Source organism: Oncorhynchus mykiss, chromosome 7, assembly GCF_013265735.2.
Source record: "Oncorhynchus mykiss isolate Arlee chromosome 7, USDA_OmykA_1.1, whole genome shotgun sequence".
Taxonomy (NCBI): domain Eukaryota; kingdom Metazoa; phylum Chordata; class Actinopteri; order Salmoniformes; family Salmonidae; genus Oncorhynchus; species Oncorhynchus mykiss.
Genome location: NC_048571.1, coordinates 74,165,152 through 74,191,271, shown reverse-complemented (window position 1 = coordinate 74,191,271; position 26,120 = coordinate 74,165,152). Strand labels below are relative to the sequence as shown.

The following is a 26,120-nucleotide window of genomic DNA, read 5'->3' as shown; positions in this document are numbered from 1 at the left end:
CACTCTTTATGTTATGCTAGGCAATTGTGTTTCTATAGCTGGGGCTGATAGTGAGGACTTGTGGAGTGCAGAATCAATAACCTCTGCATAATTTAAACAGTTGCTTTGTGAGAAGGTGTTAAAGTGTACAGTTAGCCATTGTTATGTAAAAGACAGCTGAAAAGTACCAGTGGCCTGCCTTTGGCAGGTCCGCCAGAGCCATGGCTCAGTGAGACACAGTTGCTGGTAGATGGAAACAGAAAAGTCTGAGCCTTTTGGGTAAAACACGGATGTAAATCCTATTTGGAAATGTGCCACAAGAGTGGGAGTGCTGATCTAGAGTCAGGTCCCCCAGTTAATATAATTTCATTCATTATGATCTAAAAGTAAAAACTGATCCTAGACCAGCACTCCTACTTTAAGAAGCTTTGTGAATGGGAGTACAGATAAGGCAAGTTAACCCTAGCCCCCCGGCACGTAAACTATTGCAGAATAAATACTGGGGACTGAGACACTGTGGCCCTGTCCAATGTCACCCCTGGACAGGGCCAGGCAGGAAGGAGCTTACCTGACCACTCTGAGGTAGTGGTTGTGTGGCTAGCAGAGGCAGATGTGTGCTTAGCAGATCTGAAAGAGAGGCACAACATTATTTGAATTGGAATTCAGTCCACTTGACAATTCAACAGAATTCAGTATTCTTCATGTTGATGATTTGTACAACTTGTGACAGATACAGTACAAATATACACTGAGTATACACACCATTAAGAACACCTGCTTTTCCATGACATAAACTGACCAGGTGAATCCAGGTAAACGCTATAATAATATGGAACGTAACACAGATACAGATGATGTGCATGTGCTGGTTTCAAATAATAATGTTACTACAGATAACAGCTAGCTCTATCCATGCTTTTCCTGAAAATGTCAATCTGATAGGCTTTTCTTCTCGCTGGTCTACAGATGCATGACTACATGATCATGATGTTGTTGCTGTAATATTTAACAGACACTAGAACAACAACAACTAGCTAGCCATGTCAGACAGAGATTTTCAGGAAAAGAAGCTCATATAGCAAGCCAATAAAATGAATATAATTGCATTGATTCAACATTGACATCTAGCTAGCTCATCAAGATAGAATCTGAGAGATCTTACCTTTTTATCTCTGTAGCAGTTAGCTCTCGTCTGGGCTCTGCTTCAGCCAGATGAAGGATCTGCACATCTAATATTTTTCCCCATCCTCTCTTGTCTTGATTCTACGGGAGCTAGCCTGTTCTCCTCAAAATGTTGTTAGCAAACAAGCTAATTTTAGACAAATGTTAGTCTCAACCAAATGACAAGTACATATATATATACCTTTTGCTATTACACAACAGAAGGCTCTAATTCTAGCTAGGTAGCTAACCTGCCATTTAATTGCAATAGAAAAGAGGCTAGCTAGCTGGCATCAGCTTTGTAGCGGTTATGCTACATGGAAACACTGGTTTTAATTATTCCCTTCATCTTTCTCAGCAACGACTTGCTGTAGCTTTCAAATTCTGTTAATATCATTTTGTAATTTTAACAAATTTGATCCATATTAAGCACAATGGAAAGTGTGCTTCCCAGACCGGAACCCTGTGAAACTACTCAACCTTGGGTTAGTCGCTAAATTAGTGAAAACACTCAGAGCACCCAGATTCGAGCAAATGTAGATTTAAGTCACAGAAGATTCACCAGTCGCAAGTTTTTTTTAAGGAGTTGCATTAATTCTCAAATTGAGTTGCATGCCTGCAAATCTTATTGAATTTATTTGCATATCAAGTTACTTATTGCGAGGGCTGTTGCATTTATTCTCAAAAGAAGTTACGTGTTTACAAATATTTTGTGCAGCTACAAAACGGATTATACTGGTGCAACTCATATTTGACATGTGCAAATCATACATTACATGCTTGTACACTTATGTCTCTATTTTACCTTCATACCATTACGGGGGTGTTGGAGTTGGCTGTAGAGATGGGCTTCATCTCTGCCTCTGAGGTATGTTATTAATAATAGCTTATTTTAATGTATATCTTATCAATAAATAAATCATAATTAAATCACACAAATTTGTGATTAGAGTGCCTGTGTGCGTGAACAAGTGTACGTGAGCGAGTGTGCAGGAGCCAGTGTGAGCGTGTGTGCATAAGCCAGTGTGAGCGAGTGTGCATGAGCCAGTGTGAGCGAGTGTGCATGAGCCAGTGTGAGCGAGTGTGCATGAGCCAGTGTGAGCGAGTGTGCATGAGCCAGTGTGAGCGAGTGTGCATGAGCCAGTGTGAGCGAGTGTGCATGAGCCAGTGTGAGCGAGTGTGCATGAGCCAGTGTGAGCGAGTGTGCATGAGCCAGTGTGAGCGAGTGTGCATGAGCCAGTGTGAGCGAGTGTGCATGAGCCAGTGTAAGCGAGTGTGCATGAGCCAGTGTGAGCGAGTGTGCATGAGCCAGTGTGAGCGAGTGTGCGTTTGTGTATGCGCCAGCTGGCCTGGATTTGCAATATAGGCCCTATATTATACATTTTCATACCGCAAGGTATATATGGGGCATCTTTGAAAAAGCTAAAGCTTTTCTTATATATACATATATTTTTTGTTGCTCCAGCTTAACTTCAGCACTTCTTCCCCATCCAGCATAAGGATTCAATGAACCCAGATAGACAGAAAACGTTATCGTTTGCACCATGTGTAACCAGCCGGGTTAATTAAATTAAAATTCTTTCTGAGGAGGAAAGCTGAAATTGTGTAATGGTCGTGGGAGCACTGAATCTAGTAATGATCCTGTCAGAGACAAATGATCTCTCTCCACACTAACATTATGGTGAATTCTTCTGTGTGTGTGTGTTAGTGTGTGATGATGTGTGTGTCTTTACATATAAAATGCTGTTGCTAGTGAAGACATGAGCTATTTTTATTTTTTTTCTCTAATCTGGCTTAGTTACAATTAGAGAGCAGCACCAATGAACAAAATGGACTTGGAATTCTATCTTTCACTGAGGACTCTTTTGGTATATCCGTCATTGGTGGGGAGGAACGAAAAAACCCTTGGTGGCGGTGGAATCTGGGGCTCTTAAATGACGTTGCACGGTTCAGGTGTTCTGTGTTCGAGGTGGCAGGCATGACCGGTCGGTGGGATGCTACAAGACGGATTATTGTCAGTGTTATTCTTAACTCATAGGCCAACTGAATAGGTTGTGTGTGTGGTAGGGATACTACAGATAGTGCCAACCTTCATTCCTCCTACACACAAATCTCTTCTCTCCTTAGAGTAGTCACTATCTGCAGCCAAAATGGCCAGCTGAAGTACCATGAACCTGATAAATACATTGTCTTCTGTAGGCCTGTGTAACAGAGGTCGCTTGGTGAACCACAATAAACTTGCCTGAGATTTGATGACTTGTTAGCTCCCCAAGCTAACGCCTAGGCTTTAACAGTCTCATGTTGTTTAAATTAACCAACTTTAATGTTGGAATAATATGGACTTGGAAGCAAAAGTGTAATTGTTGGAAGGAGTAAACATTCAAAACGACAGAGTAAGATTATACATGTGGAACTTAACAATAAATGTAGGGCTCTATTCAATCCATATAGCGGAAGTTAAGCTTTATAGCGTGACTGGAAGTTAAAGGCAATGTTCCCGTGGTCGTGGAGACTGCATTCACAGTAAATGTTGCATATTATGGCGACTCATAGTAAATGACCTTCAGCGATACAGATTGAATAGAGTCCCATAATTAAACAACAATAACTAGATGTAAACATTGTTAATTAATTTCCCACAGTGAGTGTGTGGAAACGAATGAAAAACAAAGCTTGAGTTGTTTTGTGATTTTCCATCAAACTGATGAATGGTCTCTTCTCGTTGTGCTACAGTATCGACCTGTGGTTGGTTTGGGCAATCATAAATAAAAGTCTTTGTAAGCCATTGATTGAGCTTGGATCATCTGCTATTCTTCCACTATTCAACAATTTTTGTATTTTTTTCCCAGACAAACTCTGAAAGCACCGATTGAGATGTACAGTGAAGACCTTGACCTGTAGGCACCCCTTAATTCTCCTTGAGCCCTTTGTAGCCTCCCGTCCTCTTCCTCCACCTACCTGACCCTATCCTCCCCACCCACTTTGGAGACCGGCGGTCCATAGGGGTGGTCAGGATTTACAGCTGTCTCCCTTCCCCGTGATGAGGTCAGCCCCCCGCAGAATGAGAGGGGTCGGTCCTCACACCTTCACTCATGGATGGAAAGATAAGGTGAAAGGGGATGGAGGGTAGGGGGATGCGTGTGTGTGAATGCCTGTGTGTGCGTGTCTGAGCGGTTCTGTGCCTGTCTGTGTGTTTTTGATGGCAGCAGGGTCATGCACATAAAGGCCCTGACATTGCTGTTCCATTTAATCATGGCTCACTTCTGATGACGGTTCTGCATCGTACTGAATGGTCTAGGATTGTCGCTGATTGCTAGAGAAGTCTGCCGTCACAGACACAATGCAGCTGTCTTTGATGTTGGAAATGTGCCACTTGCTTTTTCCCATTTTCTTAAATGTGTCTTGGTTTTTCACTGGAATTCATTTGAAAGGCATATCCAGTGACAAATAGTCAGTTTATTGTGACTCTCGCTTTATGGGTGAGCAGCAAAAAAATCATAACACCTTGTTTAAAATGGGTAATATATATATATATTTTTTTTTTACACTTTACTTCAGAAATATGTTGATGTATAACTCAAACCGTATCAGAGGACGGATGGACCCCAAGTTCTTATCAAGCACTAGCAGCGGACTCCTAAATCCTTCAAAGACGATCCATAAGCCTCACTCTTTCTGTCTTAATTCCCTTCAGTCCACTTGTCTTTTAGCCTGTTCATGTCTGATCAACAGAACAATTCACAGTTCAAAGATGTTCCATAGTTCAGCCTCAGACTTGACGCTCTCTCTAACCCCCACCGTCACACTTCCCAAGCCACTGTCACTGTGTTGTTGTAACAAGCAGCACTCATAAATGATACACACTTTTTGGGTGCGTTTCACACATGACGGCATGTCATCAAGTGCATTGTTGGGCAAAGGAGATAAGCCACATTGCTTGGCAGTGGAACTGACACACTGGCTTTTAGTTAGTCCAATTAAATATATTGTAGGGAGATGGGGTTATGGATTGAGAATCAAATACCAGGAGATGATGTTCAGTTCAGCCCCCCCCCTCCTACCCCACTTAACAGTCCCCCCTTTAATGCTGTTTTGTGACAAAGAGATAAGATTGCCTCTGCCCCTTTATGAAAGAGAATGTGTTAATTGTATTACCAAGCTGATTCATTGACGTTTGGTAGGCTAAGACCAGTCAGATGTATAGTTAATCTGTGGGCTATACCATATTAATGATAGACGACAAGCAAAGTGAGACTTTGTTTTAGTATTCAGACCCTTTACATTTTGTGTTATACAAGGAAGGATTAAAATGTATTAAATTGTTGTTTTTTGTCAACAATCTACACAAAATACTCTGTCAAAGTGGAAGATATACATAACTATATATATATATATATATAGTACCTGTCAAAAGTTTGGACACACCTACTCATTCAAGGGTTTTTCTTTATTTTTACTATTTTCTACATTGTATAATAATAGTGAAATCAAAACTATGAAATAACACATATGGAATCATGTAGTAACCAAAAAAGTGTTTAACAAATTTAAATATATTTTATATTTGAGATTCTTCAAAGTAGCCACCCTTTGCCTTGATGACAGCTTTGCACTCTTGGCATTCTTTCAACCAGCTTACTGAGGTTGAATGCATTTCAATTAAGGTGTGCCTTTTTAAAAGTTAATTGGTGGAATTTCTTTCCTTAATGCATTTGAGCCAATCAGTTGTGTTGTGACATGGTAGGGGTGGTATACAGAAGATAGTCTTTACCAAATAGGGCTAAGTCCATATTATGGAAAGAACAGCTAAAATAAGCAAAGAGAAATGACAGTCCATCATTACTTTAAGACATGAAAGTCAGTCAATGCTGAAAATGAAGAAACTTTCAAAGTTCTTGACAAGTGCAGTCACAAAAACCATCCATCAAGCGTTCTGATGAAACTGGCTATCATGAGGACCACCACAGGAAAGAAAGACCCAGAGTTACCTCAGCTGCAGAGGATACGTTCATTAGATTTACCAGCCTCAGACACTGCAGACCAAATAAATGTTTCACAGAGTTCAAGTAAGAGACACATCTCAACATCAAGTGTTCAGAGGAAACTGCGTGAATCAGGCCTTCATGATTGAATTGCTGCAAAGAAACCACTACTAAAGGACACCAATCATAAGAAGAGACTTGCTTGGGCCAAGAAACATGAGCAATGGACATTAGACCGGTGGAAATCTATCCTTTAGTCTGATAAGCCCAAATTTGAGATTTCTGGTTCTAACCACCGTGTCTTTGTGAGACGCAGAGTAGGTGAATGGATTATCTCCGCATGTGCGGTTCCCACCGTGAAGCATGGAGGAGGAGGAGTGATGGTGCATTGTTGGTTACACTGTCTGTGATTTATTTAGAATTCAAGGCACACCTAATTAACCAGCATGGCTACCACAGCATTCTGCAGCGATACGCAATCCCATCTGGTTTGCGCTTAGTGAGGATACTATTTGATTTTCAACAGGACAATGACCCAACACACCTCCAGGCTGTGTAAGGGCTATTTGAACAAGAAGGAGAGCGATGAAGTGATGCATCAGATGACCTGGCCTCCACAAACCTCCGACCTCAACCCAATTGAGATGGTTTGGAATGAGTTGGACGGCAGAGTGAATGAAAAGCAGCCAACAAGTGCTCAGCATATTTGGGTACTCTTCCAAGATTGTTGGAAAAGCAATCCAGGTGAAGATGGAGGAGAGAATGCCAAGAGTGTGCAAAGGGTGGCTACTTTGAAGAATATAAAGTATAAAATATATTTGAATTTGTTGAACACTTTTTTGGGCACTACATGATTCCGTATGTGTTATTTGTTAGTTTTTCTTTAAGAAGCCCTCCTGTTCTCCACTCATTACCTGTATTAACTGCACCTGTTTGAACTCGTTACCTGTATAAAAGACACCTGTTCACACACTCAATCAAACAGACTCCAACCTCTCCACAATGGCCAAGACCAGTCAGCTGTGTAAGGACATCAGGGATAAAATTGTAGACCTGCACAAGGCTGGGATGGGCTACAGGACAATAGGCAAGCAACTTGGTGAGTAGGCAACAACTGTTGGCGCAATTATTAGAAAATGGAAGAAGTTCAAGATGACGGTCAATCACCCTCGGTCTGGGACTCCATGCAAGATCTCACCTCGTGGGGCATTAATGATCATGAGGAAGGTGAGGGATCATCCCAGAACTACATGGCAGGACCTGGTCAATGACCTGAAGAGAGCTGGGACCACAGTCTCAAAGAACACCATTTGTAACACACTACGCCGTCATGGATTAAAATCCTGCAGCTCACGCAAGGTCCCCCTGCTTAAGCCAGCACATGACCAGGCCTGTCTGAAGTTTGCCAATGACCATCTGGATGATCCAGAGGAGGAATGGGAGAAGGTCATGTGGTCTGATGAGACAAAAATATAGCTTTTTGGTCTAAATTCCACTCGCCAAGTTCGGAGGAAGAAGAAGGATGAGTACAACCCCAAGAACACCATCCCAACTGTGAAGCATGGAGGTGGAAACATCATTCTTTGGGGATGCTTTTCTGCAAAGGGGACAGGACGACTGCACCATATTGAGGGGAGGATGGATGGGGCCATGTATCGTGAGATCTTGGCCAACAACCTCCTTCCCTCAGTAAGAGCATTGAAGATGGGTCGTGGCTGGGTCTTCCAGCATGACAACGACCCGAAACACACAGCCAGGGCAACTAAGGAGTGGCTCCGTAAGAAGCATCTCAAGGTCCTGGAGTGGCCTAGCCAGTCTCCAGACCCGAACCCAATAGAAAATCTTTGGAGGGTTCTGAAAGTCCGTATTGCCCAGCGACAGCCCCGAAACTTGAAGGATCTGGAGAAGGTCTGTATGGAGGAGTGGGCCAAAATCCCTGCTGCAGTGTGTGCAAACCTGGTCAAGGACTACAGGAAACGTATGATCTCTGTAATTGCAAACAAAGTTTTCTGTACCAAATATTAAGTTCTGCTTTTCTGATGTATCAAATACTTATGTCATGCAATAAAATGCAAATTAATTACTTAAAAACCATACAATATGATTTTCTAGATTTTTGTTTTAGATTCCGTCTCTCACAGTTGAAGTGTACCTATGATAAAAATTACAGACCTCTACATGCTTTGTAAGTAGGAAAACCTGCAAAATCAGCAGTATATTAAATACTTGTTCTCCCCACTGTATCTATCATTGCTTTTCCCCACCCCCCCCTCGACACACACACACACATGCACACACACGCACGCACGCCAACACACACACACACACACACACACACACACACACACACACACACACACACACACACACACACACACACACACACACACACACACACACACACACACACACACTTCAGTCATATTCTACAGACATCCATTAGACATGGTCTGGTGAGTACATGGAACTTAATGCAACACGGAGTGAGGGAGGACAGAAAAGGGGAGGAGCAGATAATGACCAGGTGGAGAACAGGCAGGTTTATGTCTCTGTCGCTCCACCAGCCAGAGATTAGGAGGGATGGAGGGAAAGGGAGGGGGGTGGCAGAGACCAAGAGAAAATTATTTAATGGCCCACCCGACCCTACCCTCCATCCTTCCTTCCCTCCATCCATCTCTCCCTCCCTTCCTTTCTATGTATCCATCTCCATGTCCACCTGAACTCTTATCAGAGCCAGAGAGATGACTCAACAGCAATGACAGGAGCCAACAGTAAGACTGGCTGTAGTAATCAAACCAGAAGTCAAAGGATACTACTTTCATTGTATATTTATTTTCTCTCTTTCTGTCTGTGTTATTATTCCGTTGTAATTTTGTATTAAGTTGGCTTTTGTCTAAGATGTTGCAAGACAAAATGTTTAACCTTTGGTGTCAACCATTCAAGGCGTGATTGCTTGACATGCAACCATTTTTGGTTCAACATCTGTCAATACGCTACACTGTTAAAAACATAATGAAACACTCCCAATTATATTGGCTGTTTGAAGGTGTAACCAGTTGTACCAGTTGCCTCTTGCTGTGCATGACAGAGGCTGCATGATGCTTACTATGAAGTGTAGTGAAGGATTTGCACCCTAGTGCGGAAGAGTTCCCCAGTGCTCTGCCCTGATCAAAGAGTGCACTGACCGCCACATTGACTGGGTTTACTGCAGTTCAGTTGCGGTCCATTTCCCTGGCCTTGGACCACCTCTGTGTCCAGGTCACTGGGCTTGACCGTGTGTCAATGTGTGTAGAGAGGGCAGAAGACACGTCACACGGCACACTGCAGGGTAGCCTAGTGGTTATAGTGTTGGACTAGTAACCGGAAGGTTGCAAATTCAAATCCCAGAGCTGACAAGGTACAAATCTGTCTTTCTGCCCCTGAACAGGCAGTTAACCCACTGTTCCTAAGCCGTCATTGAAAATAAAAAAAAATTCTTAACTGACTTGGCTAGTTAAATAAATGTAATAAAATTTAAAAAGTATATTGGCTTAGGGCCTGTTGGTATATGAGACTTGCCTAGTTAAAAAAATGTAAAATAAAAATAAATTAATATAAACCAGCCTCGTCTATAACCAGCCTAGTCATTAACCATTGTCGTCATCTACACAAGCACTACTCATCAAATCCAACTTTAATTAAAGTACATTTAAATCAACATGGTCTGTTTCAGAATATGTCAAAATAGTGAAGTTTAACCGTTGTTATTCTACATCACCTAAGCTGACTTATTTAGCAACTCAACATACTTTACTGGAAAATAGACAATAAAATACATCTCTTCTATTAGTGTTGTTGGACTTATCTTATGGTTTATGTACATTGCCCTCTAGTTTTGCTTTAATATACAGTATATACACAAGAAGAGCAGCAGGTCCCTTCTGTTGACGTGTGGTGTATCAATCCTCTCAATTGACTTGCAAATGCTTCAGTTTTCTCTTTTTGTGTGTTGAAGCAGAATGCAAAACTCCCTCTGGGGCTAGAAATAAATGGTGAGAATCTTGACAGTCACTCACTCTCTCGCTCTCCCTCCCTCTCTCTCTGTCTCTCTCGCTCACTCACACGTACAGACACACACACATTGCACACTGAGGCAACTGACAGCATTTGGAATGGAAGTTTCATTTTGTCACTGTCAAATTAACTGTTAATAATATATCTGAAGTGCAAATATCATATATTTCAGAGCTTTTAAATTTCCCCCTTTGAGTCTCTCTCCCTGTCTCTCTTTTCCCCCTTTCCTTCCTTCCCTCCCTCTCTTCCTCTTCCCTCTTCTTCCCTCCCTCCCTCTTTCCCTCTTCTTCCCTCCCTCCCTCTTTCCCTCTTCTTCCCTCTCTCCATTGCTCTCTCGCTCTCTCTCCATTGGCAGCTCTCTCTCCATTCGCAGCTCTCTCTCCATGCATCTCTGTGAACTAAGCTCTCTCCTCTGTAGGGAGAACTTTCTGGTCTTCGTCCATTTAAATAAGTGAAACAGCTCATGTTTGCCAAATCATACCAGCCCCCAGCTAATGTCAAACTGAGAGAAGAGCACAAACTCAAAAAAAATATTTGAAAACTCTTCATCAATATTTCAACCTTTGGGGCTGAATCTTTGACGTCTGACATTAAATAGGACGTTCATATATGTCCAGACAGATCAATAATAAAACAAAGATGTGACAGTCCACCCAAATTGTGAGTTGTTGTCTGTTCTGGTCTTATATGATAGCCCAGTTTTCCCATTGGTCCTGGCGTACATCTCAATATGCAGGTTGGAACGCATTAGGAGTCACATTAGTGTACGTCAAAATAGTGAAATATAACCATTGTAGTTCTGAGGTGACACGTTAGTAACATCCCACTGGGCACAAACTGGTTGAATCAACGTTGTTTCAACGTCATTTGTCATTGTATTGTGGTGTGGAATCTACAGGATTGTCATAATTGTAACCAGTTTTCAACATAGACTAACCTTGAAGTAGTCCAGTGGCTAAGCCAAACATTTGAGGAAAAGTATGGACTTCGTGATAAAGGCACCACATTTCACACACCGCCAACTCCAAAGAATTGTTTGTAACCACAGTGACATCGCAGAGCTGAAAAACAGCTTTTATCTCAAGGCCATCAGACTGTTAAACAGCCACCACTAACATTGAGTGGCTGCTGCAAACATACTGGCTCAACTCCAGGCACTTTAATAATGGAAAAATGGATGTAAGAAATGTATCACTAGCCACTTTAAACAATGCCACTTAATATAATGTTTACATACCCTACATTACTCATTACATATGTATATACTGTACTCGATACCATCTACTGCATCTTGCCTATGCCGTTCTGTACCATCACTCATTCATATATCTTTATGTGCATATTCTTCATCCCTTTACACTTGTGTGTATAAGGTAGTTGTTGTGAAATTGTTAGGTTAGATTACTCGTTGGTTATTACTGCATTATCGGAACTAGAAGCACACTCATTTCACTACACTCACATTAACATCTGCTAACCACATGTATGTGACAAATGCAATTTGATTTGATTTGATTTTTTATATTCCCCTCTTGGCCGCCATTTGCAAAATTGCCACTAACCAACTCCATTGGGCCATGTTGGACAGGAGTCACATGGCCATATCAAATAAAATTTTCTTGGTGACATACACATGGTTAGCAGATGTTATTGCGAGTGAAGCAAAATGCGAAATAATAGGCACACAAAGGAGGGGGTCTGGAGAACACAATAAAAGGTGACAGTCCAGTTATATGTCTTGTTTAAAATGTAGTCTATGCTAGAGGTACAGTTTGATATGACCCCGTGTATCTATCTTCTTAATGCCCAGCAGGACTTTGTCCTTGATCCTGACAGAGAAAATTTGCTTATGACTATTACATGAAATGTATTCTTCTATTGTGGGCCTCTAATACCCCTCCTACATTTAAAATGTGGATTGACCAGATTGTTGACTTTCTTCCTCTTGAAAAGCTCACTTATGACCTCCACAAGAGACAGCCCAAGTTTGATAGACTCTGGTCTCCACTATTCAACTATATTTCAAACTGGACAGAGTGAACGGGGTGACTAGGGAAATGCGCAGATACATGTTGTGTAAGGTACTGTAAAACCTAAAAACTAGTTATTGGCCCGTCGTGTCAGCGAATGCTAGAAATAGCTGATAAGAACCTTGATAGTGCTGCTGCAAGTGTTATGTTTTTTTTTTTTTAATTTTTTATTTTTTAATTTGTGTTTTTATTTTAATTTAGTTTTTGAGTACGTGTACGTAGGTGTGTGTGTGTGTGTATGTATATGTGCGTATGTATGTACGTACGTATGTATGTATGTATGTATGTATGTATGTATATGTACCAAGGAAAATATATAGATTAAGAAAAATAAATGCTTTTATTTGACTTTATCATTCATTTTAATTGTATTTTTATTTTTTCAAAAGTATTATTATTATATATTTTTTTTTTAAATGTTAAAGCCTGTCACATCTGTGAATGTGGAATATGTTCTGTTGGTTGATTGAAAAACAAGAAAACTTAATAAAACTTTAAATTGAAAAAAAAAAATGTAGTCTATGCAGAAATGTGTTGAAAATGTGCCAAAAAATCTCCCCTCTTGAATATTCCTGAATATATTTTAGCCTTATATTCAGTATTGTGCAGTTAAAACTATTTTGGGATAGGGGGCAGCATTTTCACTTTTGGATGAATAGCGTGCCCAGAGTGAACTGCCTCCTAATCTGTCCCAGATGCTAATATATGCATATTATTAGTGGTATTGGTTTTAGTGGTATAGTTTCTAAAACTGTTTCAATGATGTCTGTGAGTATAACAGAACTCATATGGCAGGCGAAAACCTGAGAAATATCCAACCAGGAAGTGGGACATCTGAGGTTTGTAGTTTTTCAAAGCTTGGCCTACCGAATACACAGGGGGATATGGATAAGGTTGCACTTGCTATGGCTTCCACTAGATGTCAACCGTCTTTAGAAACTTGAATGAGGATTCTACTATAAAGGAGGGGCTCGTGAGACCTGAGTCAGGGGTCTGGCAGATTGTTTCAGGCTCGTGGCGCGCGCTCCCGACAGAGTTACCGCTCGTTCCAGTGCTTTTCTTCAGACATAGGAATTCTCCGGTTGGAACATTATTGATGTTTTATGTTAAAAACATCCTAAAGATTGATTCCATACATCGTTTGACATGTTTCTAAAGGATTGTAACGGAACTTTTCGACTTTTTGTCTGGAAGAAGTGCCTGCGCCTCATGAAGATGGATTACTGGGCTGAACACGCTAACAACAAGTGGCTATTTGGACATAAATGGTGGACTTTATGGAACAAATCAGTCATTTATTGTCGAACTGGGATTCCTGCGAGTGCCTTCTGATGAAGATCATCAAATGTAGGTGAATATTTATGGTGTTATTTCTAACTTCTGTTGACTCCAAAATGGCGGATATTTCACTGTCTAGATTGGGCTCTGAGCGCCGTTCTCAGATTATGCTTTTTCCGTAAAGTTTTCTTGAAATCTGACACAGCGGTTGCATTAAGGAGAAGTCTATATTTAATTATGTGAATAACAGTTGTATCTTTTATCAATGTTTATTATGAGTATTTCTGCAAAATCACCAGATGTTTTGGAATCAAAACATTACTGCACGTAACGCGCCAATGTAAACTGAGATTTTTGGATATAAATATATAAGATAATCAAAGGTTAGTGATTAATTTTCTCTCTATTTGTGCTTTTTGTGACTCCTATCTTTGGCTGGAAAAATGGCTGTGTTTTTTTGACAAGGCTCTGACCCAACATATGTTGTGCTTTCACTGTAAAGCATTTTTGAAATCGGACATGATGGGTAGATTAACAAGAAGTTCATCTTTCATTTGCTGTATTGGACTTGTTTAAACTTCTTAGGGCTGCAATCCCGTTAACGGGATGATATGACAACAGCCAGAGAAAGTGCAGGGCGTCAAATTCAAAACAACAGAAATCTCATAATTAATATTCCTCAAACAGACATGTATCTTATACCGTTTTAAAGGTAATCTTGTTCTTAATACCACCACAGTGTCCAATTTCAAATAGGCTTTACAGCGGAAGTACCACAAACAATTATGTTAGGTCACTACCAAGCCACAGAAAAACACAGCTATTTTTCCAGCCATAGAGAGGAGTCACAAAAAGAACAAATAGAGATAAAATGAATCGCTAACCTTTGATGATCTTCATCAAATGACACTCATAGGACTTCATGTTACACAATACATGTATGTTCTGTTTGATAAAGTTAATATTTATATAAAAAAATCAGAGTTTACATTGTCGCGTTACGTTCACTAGTTCCAAAAACATCCAGTGATTTTGCATAGTCAAATACTCATCATAAATGTAGATGATTATGCAAGTTATACACTTGGAATTATAGGTATACCTCTCCTTAATGCAACCGCTGTGTCAGATTTAAAAAAAACTTTACTGAAAAAGAAAACCATGCCATAATCGGAGACGGCGCTCAGAAAATAAATACAATTTTCCGCCATGTTGGAGTCAACAGAAACCAGAAATCACATTAAAAATATTCCCTTACCTTTGATGATCTTCATCAGAAGGCACTCCCAGGAATCCTAGTTCCACAATAAATGCTTGATTTGTTCGATAATGTCCATTAAAAGTAGCTACTTTTGTTAGCCCGTTAGGTACACATATCCAAACGCTCGTGCAGGTCCAGCCGAACGTCGGACAAAAACTTCAAAAAGTTATTACAGGCCGAAGAAACATGTCAAACTAAGTATAGAATCAATCATTAGTGTTATCATAAATCTTCAATAAAGTTCCAACTGGAGAATTCCTTTCTGTCTAGAGAAGCAATGGAACGCAAGTCAATATCATGTGGAATGCGCGTGACCAGGAAATGGCTCCCTGCCAGTAACCTGACTCATTCAACTCTTATTCAGCCCCACAACACAGTAGAAGCCTCATTCAAGTTTCTAAAGACGATTGACATCTAGTGGAAGTGCAACTTCATCCATATCCCAATGTGAATTCAATAGGGCCTGGGTTTGAAAATCGACCAACCTCAGATTTCTCACTTCCTGTTTGGATTTTTTGCCTGCCATATGAGTTATGTTATACTCACAGACATCATTCAAACAGTTTTAGAAACTTCAGAGTGTTTTCTATTCAATACTAATAATAATATGCATATATTAGCAACAGACTGAGGAGCAGGCCGTTTATTCTGGGTACCTTATTCATCCAAGCTACTCAATACAGCCCCTGCAGCCGTAAGAAGTTTTAACTTGTGAAAGTTACATATTTCTAAAAAATATTTTTGAATTTCGCGCGCTGCCTTTTCAGCGGAATGTTGTCGAATGGTTCCGCCAGCCGAACGCCTGCCCTAGAAAGGTTAAACACTTAAAACTGTCATATGGCTGTTACCTAAAGTCTACTGATCAATCTCAATGATATATGATATTCAACATTGTCATTTTCAAGAAATGTACTTAGAATGTTGAAAATGGAACAATGTTCATGAAGCCATTCCAAACGAACTCTACCTTTTTGAATGGGATTTGATAATTAGTCTACCATTACTTAACATGCAAGCACTGTTTTGGGACATGTTATATATTATTACAATCCAAAGATATCACACAATATTTTGAGATCATTAGGAGTGTGCTAAATGTGATCCGTTGAATCAAGGGATCAAAATATCAACAAAGATCAATGATTCTGACAGCATTTGGGGATTTCTTTGTTCATGGTGTCAATGACAACATAAATTACACACATGATCCATTTGATTGCATTAACCACACTCCCTTGCAAATTTAAATCCATCATTAGGCCTAATATACCACGTATTAATTTACAGTCAATTGAAAATGACAAAATGGTTATTTGAGGGTACCTGGTTGGCAGCCATTTTAGAAAAATGGTCCTTTAGAGTACGCATATCAAATCATATCAAATTTATTTATAAAGCCATTCTTACATCAGCTGATATCTCAAAGTGCTGTTCAGAAACCCAGATTTTAAGATGACAGGACAAGTTTACTGTCACATTTCTTGAAATTGACCCAATACTGAATATCATATTATTCAGTGAATTCAGAAACTATTCAGGCCCCTTGACTTTTTGCACATTTTGTTACGTTACAGCCTTATTCTAAAATGGATAAAATGAAATGAAATCCTCATCAATCTATGCACAATACCCCATAATGACAAAGTAAAAACAGGTTTCTATAAATGTATGCAAATTTATAAAAAACAGAAAAACCTTATTTACATAAGTATTCAGACCCTTTGGTATGGGACTCGAAATTGAGCTCAGGTGCATCCCGTTTCCGTTGACCATCCTTGAGATGTTTCTACAACTTGATTGGAGTTCACCTGTGGTAAATTCAATTGATTGGACATGATTTAGAAAGGCACACCTGTCTATATAAGGCCCCACAGTTGACAGTGCATGTCGGAGAAAAACCCCAGCCATGAGGTCAAAGAAATTGACCATAGAGCTCTGAGACAGGATTGTGTGGAGGCACGGATCTGGGGAAGGGTACCAACACATTTCTGTAATTTTGAAGGTCCCCAAGAACACAGTGGCCTCCATCACTCTTAAATGGAAGAAGTATGGAAACAAAAAATCTAATCAAATCAAGTTATTGGTCATGTCCACAGGGTTAGCAGATGTTGTGCTTCGAGTTCCCGACAGTGCAGTAATATCTAACGAATAATCTAACAATTCCCCAACAACTGCCTAATAAACACAAATCTAAAGTGATGGAATAAGAATATGTACATACTGTATAAATATATGGATGAGCAATCACCGAGCGGTATAGGCAAGGTGCAATAGATGGTATAAGGTACAGTATATACATATGAGATGAGTAATGTTAGTTCTGTTAACATTATTAGAGTAGTGTTGTTTTAACTTGTTACGGAGGTGGTCCCTGCACAGGGACAGCTCAGCGGAAATTTCAGAGCGCCACCTATAGTACTCGAGTATAGTACTCGATAAATCTCAAACTTTCATAAAAATACACATGCAAGGTACTGAATTAAAGCTACACTCGTTGTGAATCTAGCCACCAAGTCAGATTTGTAAAATGCTTTTCGGCGAAAGCATGAGAAGCTATTATCTGATAGCATGCACCCCCCCAAAATACCAGCACGACACGTAAACAACAGATTTTGCGGTAGCCGGCGCTACCCAAAACGCAGAAATAAAATATAAAACATTCATTACCTTGGACGAGCTTCTTTGTTGGCACTCCTATATGTCCCATAAACATCACAATTGGGTCTTTTTCCCAATTAAATCCGTCATTGTATACCCAAAATGTCATTTGCTGAAGGCCAGTCTGATGCTGCAAAAAGCCCATTTACAAGACACAACGTCACTTTTTAAAATGACAAAAGTCGCCTATAAACTTTTACAAATCACTTCAAACGACTTTTCTAAACCAACTTTAGGTATTAATAAACGTTAATTATGTATCAAATTGATCACGGGGCGATCTGTATTCGATAGCAGCAAGTCTGGAAATCATCGTCCATTTTTTCAGTTTCACAACATACTGTGGTGCGCCTCAAGAAAGGAGGGGCTTATTCGTGTTGTAACCAAGGATAAATAAGTCAGAAAATGACAGCAATGGCGACATCGTGTGGAAGCTGTAGGCATTTACAGAGGGTCCTCATTTAAACCTCGCCTTAAACAATACATTGAATGGCGGACTAATATTTGTTTTGTGTTTTTGGTAAACAGTTTTACCAGGGATTTTTACTCCTAAACACGTTCTGTCATAGCCACAGACCCGATTTAACCAGTTTTAGAGACTTCAGAGTGTTTTCTATCCACACATACTTATCATATGCATATACTATATTCCTGGCATGAGTAGCAGGACTTTGAAATGTTGCGCAATTTTTAACAAAAAGCTGCGAAAATTCGCATCATCCATAACAGGTTTTAAAGTGAATAGTGATCCGTTTATTAAAGTGGCCAGTGATTTGAGTCTCTATGTAGGCAGAAGCCTCTATGAGTTAGTGAGTTAGTTTAGCAGTCTGATGGCCTTGAGATAGAAGCTGTTTCAGTCTCTCGGTCCCAGCTTTGATGCACCTGTACTGACCTCACCTTCTGGATGGTAGTGGGTTGAACAACTCCTTTGTTTTGTTGACGTTGAGTGAGAGGTTGTTTTCCTGACACCACACTCCGAGTGCCCTCACGTCCTCCCTGTAGGCTGTCTCGTCGTTGTTGGTAATGAAGCTCACTACTGTTGTGTCGTCTGCAATCTTGATGATTGAGTTGGAGGCGTGCATGGCCACGCAGTCGTGGGTGAACAGGGAGTACAGGAGGGGGCTGAGCATGCACCCTTGTGGGGCCCCAATGTTGAGGGTCAGTGACGGGGAGATGTTGTTACCTACCTTCACCACCTGGGTGCGGCCCGTTAGAAAGTCCAGGACCCAATTGCACAGGGCAGAGTTGAGACCCAGGGCCTCCAACTTAATGATAAGCTTGTAGGGTACTATGGTGTTGAATGCTGAGCTGTAGTTAATGAGTAGTTGTCTAGATGGGTTAGGGCAGTGTGATGGCGATTGCACGGTCTGTGGACCTGTTGCGATATGCAAACTGATGTTGGTCTAGGGTGGCAGTTAAGGTGGAGGTGATATGATCTTTGACTTGTCTCTCAAAACACTTCATGATGACAGAAGTGAGTGCTAAGGGGTGGTAGTCATTTAGTTTAGTTACCTTTGCCTTCTTGGGTATAGGAACAATGGTGGCCATCTTGAAGCATGTGTGGACAGCAGACTGGGATAGGGTGCGATTGAATATGTCAGTAAACACGCCAGCCTGCTGGTCTGCGCATGCTCTGAGGACGCGGCTAGGGATGCAGTCTGGGCTAGCAGCCTTTTGAGGGTTAACACGTTTAAATGTCTAACTCATGTCGGCCATGGAGAAGGAGGTGGAGACCAAGACTCCAAGACTCTTCCTAGCTGGCCGCCTGGCCAAACTGAGCAATCAGAGGAGAAGGGCTATAGTCAGGGAGGTGACCAAGAACCCGATGGTCACTCTGGCAGAGCTCCATAGTTCCATCTCTGCAGCACTTCACCGATCAGGTCTTTATGGTAGGGTTGCCAGACGGAAGCCACTCCTTAGTAAAAAGCACATGAGAGCCAGCTGGGATTCTCTAGTCTGATGAAACCGAGATTGGTGTGAATGACAAGCGTCACGCCTGGAGAACACCAGACTCCGCTCATCACCCGGCCAATTTCATCCCTACGGTGAAGTATGGGGGTGGCAGCATCATACTGGGGGGATGGTTTTCAGTGCCAGGGACTGGGAGACTGGTCAGGGTTGAGGGAAAGATGAACGGAGTAAAGTACAGAGAGATCCTTGATGATAACCTGCACCAGAGCTCTCAGGACCTCAGACTGGGGTGAAGGTTCACCTTCCAGCAGGTCAATGATCCTAAGCACACCGCCAAGACTACGCAGGAGTGGTTTCGGGACAAGTCTCTGAATGTCCTTTAGTGGCCCAGTCAGAGCCCGGACTTGAACCCGGTCAAACATCTCTGGAGAGACCTGAAAATAGCTGTGCAGCAATGCTCTCCATCCAACCTGACAGAGCTTGAGAGGAATGGGAGAAACTCCTCAAATACAGATGTACCAAGCTTGTAGCATCATACCCAAGAAGACTAGAGGCTGTAATCGCTGCCAAAGCTGCTTCAACAAAGTACTGAGTAAAGGGTCTGAATATTTATGTAAATGTGATATTTCCGTTTTTTTATATATTTGCAAAATTTCAACAAGCCTGTTTTTGCTTTGTTATTATGAGGTTTTGTGTGAAGATTGATGTTGGGGAAAAAAACTATTTAATCCATTTTCGAATGAGGCTGTAACGTAACAAAATGTGGAGCGTCAAGCGGTCTGAATTCTTTCCAAATGCACTGTGTATCATTGCAATCAGTAGACGTTAGGGAACACCCATTTAGAGTGTTAGTGGTACCATGTAAACTATTGGAATTAGCCATGAAAACAGTTACTACGTCAGATCTTAAACATTATATCGACTACAAAAATAAAAATAAAGAATCGTCTGGGCAGCACCTCCTACTGGAGAGTTGATCTATCTACAGCTATTAATTTGTTCTCCCGTCCAGGGTTTTAACCAAGTCCTTCTTAGCTATTTGTCACTGACTACTACCAATGTGCTCTTATGGGAATGATTATTAATTTAATAGATCCACTGTTGCTATCGAAGTCATTCCTAAGGGTAGGTTTAACAGAGCAAATTAAATGAAACCATGCTTTATAAGTCATATCCCATAACTATTTAGGCCTATGTAGTATTCGCAGTCATAAACAGCTATTGTTTCAATTCAACCCAGGTTTTATGAAAAAATAGACAATACATATAGGCCAGGGGTGTCAAGCTCATTCCAAGTAGGGCCTAGTATTTGAAGGTTTTTGGTTGTTCCTTTCAATTAAGCCCTAGACAACCAGGTAAGGGGACTTTCTTACTAATTAGTGACCTTAATTCATCAACCAAGTACAAGGGAGGAGTGAAATCTCAGCCCTCCGTGGAATGAATTTGACACCTGTGATATAGGCCAGGGGTTTCAAGCGTTGTTTGATTTCAAATGTAATACTCAAGTTAATCATTAATATGTTGGATTCACATCTCCATCTCAACCAAAAATCTAAGTTAAGGAATATGACTAAATAAAACCTAACTTTAAATGCACTTTAAATTAAGTTTGATTTGATTTAGTCCTATTCTTTAACATTGATTATTGGTTGAGATGGAGATGTGAATCCAACATACACAACAAATCTATCGTACTGCCAAACTGAAATATTTTGACAATTCAATATCAATTTGAAAATTCAAGTAAAAAAAAAAAAGTATGTTGGACTCACGTCTCCAACTAAAGCAAAATTAAAAGTTAAAGAATAGGATTAAGCCAGTGGCTCAGATGAAACTATCCAAGCATTAAATATCCTTTAAATGTAGATATTTGGTTGGGTTACCAACCAAACACTATTAAATAATATTTTTTTTACAGTAAATAGCCTAAAGTTAAGGCTACCTTACAAAGTAATGTAACATTCAACCTTAAAATGAGTAACACATCCATGGCCAAATTTTGTGGTCAGTCTACTGTAACTATACATGTGTTCTTATGTAGTCATAGAAGGCATGAGTGTTAATTAAAGATGGCATGCAAAGGCTGCAGCTCTGTGGAGATCTTCACAATTGCTATAATAATCTGCTCAGAATCTCTAACAGCATTGATCACTTGCACCATGTAGTTTTAATGTAATCTCAACTACAATCCAGGTGATTTGGTTCTGCTATTAGATGAAGCACAGCGATAACACATTAAGTTGTTGTATAAATACAAAATATCTGACATTGCATTCCCATTTGAACCTTGTTTTGCTTTTAAATGATTTGAAAGTGTAGTAATAACCCATTTAGATGACAACTAAACCAAAAATCAGACATCGTTTTTCCAATGGAATTTGGTTGTGCTTTTAGATGGTTGAAAGCAAACACATTGAAAATTCAACGAACTTCAGACTGTCTTTTTGAGTGGGTGAATAAAGGTTGAAATCTCATTGATCAACATCTCAACCAAAAATATTACCCACATTTCCACGTTGAAATGATGTACATGTAGTGTGTCACTTTTGGTGACATATGTCATTGAAAGGTGGGATGGACAGGAGGGGACAGACTGGTGGATGGTTGGCTGGTTGGTCATCATGTTGTGTTCAGAAAGTCGTAAAGCCTACAGATATAGCCAATGTTGTGGAGACTAGGGGGGCTCCGCAATCTAAGTATCACTGATGAGGGCCATACATCATACAGGCTAAACTCTATCCAAACCTTGATAGTCCTTGTCTCATACTCTGATTACAACCTTAGTGTGATGGGGAAAATGTGGCCTCCTGACTAAAAGAGACATTCTGTGCAAAGCTGGAAGGGGATTTGTGCCTCTGAGTATACTCAGTGGAGAGGTCATTTATCATGATTACAGGTAAAAACTGGCCCTGGGTCTGTGACAGTCAGTTCCATTACATAAGGGCATACAAAGGGACAGGTAGGCTGCCATTTTGGCCCTATGGTGTGAGGTGTTGCACTGCAGTAGCGCTCACTAACCCCCGATTTATCAATGCTATCTACATGTAAATACTGTAACAGGCTCCCTAGTGGCGCAGCGGTCTGTATCTCAGTGCAAGAGGTGTCACTACAGTCCCTGGTTCGAATCTAAGCTGTATCACATCCGGCCGTGATTGGGAGTCCCATACGGCGGCGCACAATTGGCCCATCATCGTCTGGGTTTGGCCAGGGTAGGCCGTCATTGTAAATAAGAATTTATTCTTAACTGACTTGCCTAGTTAAAAAAAAAAAAAACTGCCTCTGTATAGAGTTTAAACGTTTGTAGTCGATACACCAAATTAATGCAAGTGTAACGGCCGTTGGTAGAAGAAGGTGAGGACCAAGCGTGGTACGTGTTCATATTATCTATTTGAAACTGAACACTAAAATGCAAAACAAAGAGAACAACTGAAACAGTTCTGTCTGGTGCAGAAAGACACAAAAACAGAAAGCAACTACCCACACCACACAGGTGGGAAAAGGCTACCTAAGTATGGTTCTCAACCAGAGACAATGATAGACAGCTGCCTCTGATTGAGAACCACACCCGGCCAAACAACTCAGAAATGCAAAACATAGAAAAATGAACATAGAATGCCCACCCTAGTCACCCCCTGGCCTAACCAAAATAGAGAATAAAAGCCTCTCTATGGCCAGGGCGTGACAGCAAGACAAATGGCTGTTAGAAATATAGTTAGCAAGCTAACAATACAGCATTTTAAAAATTTTTAGAAGTTCAGCAAGCATTTTAAAATGGCCACCAATTTGCCACCAGAAGTTACCATTTAATAACATGGTAGTTAGAATACAAATTACAATTATATTGTTATGGGATGTTAGGCAGGGCCCTCTACAGCTATGCCTCTGGTTCAAATGTACCCAGTAACTGTGTACAAGCATTTTGTGTACAAACGGATAATGATCGCATTTAAAAGGTGGGCAATAAGCTCCCCTGCACTCATTTACACCTCCTTTTGCGTTCTTTACTTCTGTTTAGTATTCAGACAGCGACACCACACCAAGGCAATTAGACGGCTAGCGCAAGATAATTTGCTGGAAAGTTAGCACAGCTGCATCTCACTGGGGCTGACGATTCAAAATTAAGGTGGAACATATTTGAGAGTGGAAAGTGGTAGACAGGTTGTTTTTGTTACCACTGCTTCTATGGGGGAAGGAAACCCTAGTTCCTTATTTTGACAAGAATAATAATTTCCCTGGGTGAAATGTCAGTATTTTGGTGGCATGTGAATCTAAATCATCAGTGACTAACGTTGGTATCCACCTCTTCTTGTCAGGTAAGATGCCCCCCCCCCCCCCCCCCCCCCCCCCCCCCGCCCCACACATCTTTGAAAAAAAGTTTAGCTTGTCTGTTTACAGTGGATGAGTAGGATGGGATGAAAGGCTGGAAAGAAGACAGGAAAGAAAGGAAGAAAAAAACACTCCAAGATGGTCGGTGATGCACAGCCTTATTCACAACACAGCAGACACCTCACACACTGTAGATATCACACACACAGCAGATATAACACACTCACTGGCACCACGAGATAATCTCAATGCTTTCTCTCTGCCAATGAGAGGGAGGGGAAGTATCTCTCCTACCATGGATTCAAAAGCACAGCCAAGTACACAGATGGAACATACAGTACATATATATATATAATGGGCACACACATACTCACTCACGACCCCCCCACACACACAACACACACATACTCACTCACGACCCCCCCCCCACACACACAACACACACATACTCACTCACGACCCCCCCACAAACACAACACACATACTCACTCACGATCCCCCCACACACACAACACACACTTACTCACTCACGCCCCCCCACACACACAACACACACATACTCACTCACAACCCCCCCACAAACACACATACTCACTCACGACCTCCCCACACACACACACAACACACACATTACTAACCTATTTTCCCTAAACATAACCCTAATCCTTAACCTAACCCTAACTCCTATGCCGAAAACAGACTTTTTCCTTGTGGTGATCGGCAAAATGTTATCACTTGTCCATAAGTTCCTTGCTTAATCATCATTGGGAGGACTTCTGTTCCCCACAACGATAGTAAAACCAAACACACACACACACACACACACACACACACACACACACACACACACACACACACACACACACACACACACACACACACACACACACACTGAGACACAAACACATTATTGCTCTGATGTACTGTAAGACACACTCAAACACTTGAATCTCTGTTGAAGGGAAATGCCAGGCTTGCCAGGCGTGCAGTTTATTTAGCTAGGTGTTCCAGTGCTAAAGAGGGTGGCTGTAATGCAAGGAGACACATCAAGGTCACTCACTCTCTCTGTAATGAATAGGCAAGGAGAGGAAGAACATGCTACATTTCTCACATCGGTTAACTTCACTGCAATACTAGAGTGTGTCTGTGTATGGGCGTCTGCACCCAAGTGCATGCGTATGTGTGTGTGTTCTTGTGTTCTGCAGTACTAGAGAAGAGGGAGAAGGAGTGAGATAGAGAGAAGGGGGATTGGAGAGGAGAGGGAGAGGATAGGAAGAGGGGAATGTCAGAGAAAGGAGTGAATAGGTATGTAATCAGGGAGAAGAGAAAGAGAATGAAAGAAGAGATGAGATGAAGCGAGGGGAGCAAGAGGGGGAGTGAGGGAGAGAGCAAACAGGGAGGAGAACGGGAATGGGTGTAATAATGGATGCAAGAGAGAAAGGGAGGAGAGGGGCAAGAAATGGAGCAATAATAATTGCAATGGCTTAGCAGATAATAAGAAAAGATGATCCGTCTTTACTTGGCTAAAAGAGAATGAATATAATATATAATGTTTACAGGAAAGTCATTCTACACCTTTAGATCAAGTGGTGATGATATTAATTAACAATCCAGGCTGTATCACATCCGGCCGTGATTGGGAGTCCCATAGGGCGGAGCAAAATTGGCCCAGCGTCGTCCAGGTTTGGCCGGTGTAGGCATCATTGTAAGAATTTCTTCTCAACTGACTTGCCTAGTTAAATAAAGGTTAAATAAAAAAAATAAAAAAAACATTTCGATCCAAATATGCAAACTGTTCAAACAGATCCGCAAGGGAGGTGGATCCTTTTAAATATGCTTTTGGACCATAAACAGATTTGTCTCTTTAATCTAAATGGTCCAAATAATGGTGATCCACACTTTGAAAAAGTGTATATACAATAAACTCATCAAAAAAAGAAACGTCCTCTCACTGTCAACTGCGTTAATTTTCAGCAAACTTAAACAATGTGTAAATATTTGAATGAACATAAGATTCAACAACTGAGACATAAACTGAATAAGTTCCACAGACATGTGACTAACAAAAATGTAATAATGTGTCCCTGAACAAAGGGGGGGTCAAAATCAAAAGTAACAGTCTGGCCACCAGCTGTGATAACCTCTTGAACCTATAGGGGCGCTGTGTCATTATTGGATAAAAAGACGTGCCCGTTTTAAGCGCAATATTTTGTCACGAAAAGATGCTCGACTATGCATGGAATTGACAGCATTGGAAAGACACAACTCTGACGTCTCCAAAACTGCAAAGATATTATCTGTGCGTGCCCCAGAACTAATGCAACAGGCAAAACCAAGATGATGTTTCATACAGGAAATGCCCCGGATTCTGAAGGCGCTGTGTTCCAATGTCTCCTTATATGGCTGTGAATGCGCCAGGAATGTGACATCAGCTGATTTAATAAGGGCTTTATAAATGAATTTTATTGATTTGATTGATAT

At 40.9% G+C, this 26,120-nt stretch overlaps 1 protein-coding gene across 1 annotated transcript; it reads left to right on the top strand.

Annotated features, from left to right (window-relative positions):
* Positions 1-2,179: 2,179 nt before the first annotated feature.
* Positions 2,180-24,870, top strand: LOC118965365 (proline-rich protein 9-like). The gene is made up of 2 exons (XM_036984456.1): positions 2,180-2,453; positions 24,845-24,870. The coding sequence occupies exons 1-2, from the start codon at positions 2,180-2,182 to the stop codon at positions 24,868-24,870; spliced, it is 300 nt and encodes a 99-aa protein (XP_036840351.1).
* The last annotated feature ends 1,250 nt before the right edge of the window (positions 24,871-26,120 follow it).

Excerpts from the sequence above, each read along its gene's own strand:
- LOC118965365 (XM_036984456.1), top strand. The coding sequence starts at position 2,180 with ATGAGCCAGTGTGAGCGAGTGTGCATGAGCCAGTGTGAGCGAGTGTGC. Across the intron at positions 2,454-24,844 it reads GCGAGTGTGCATGAGCCAGT|TACTAGAGAAGAGGGAGAAG; the intron begins GTGAGCGAGTGT and ends TGTGTTCTGCAG.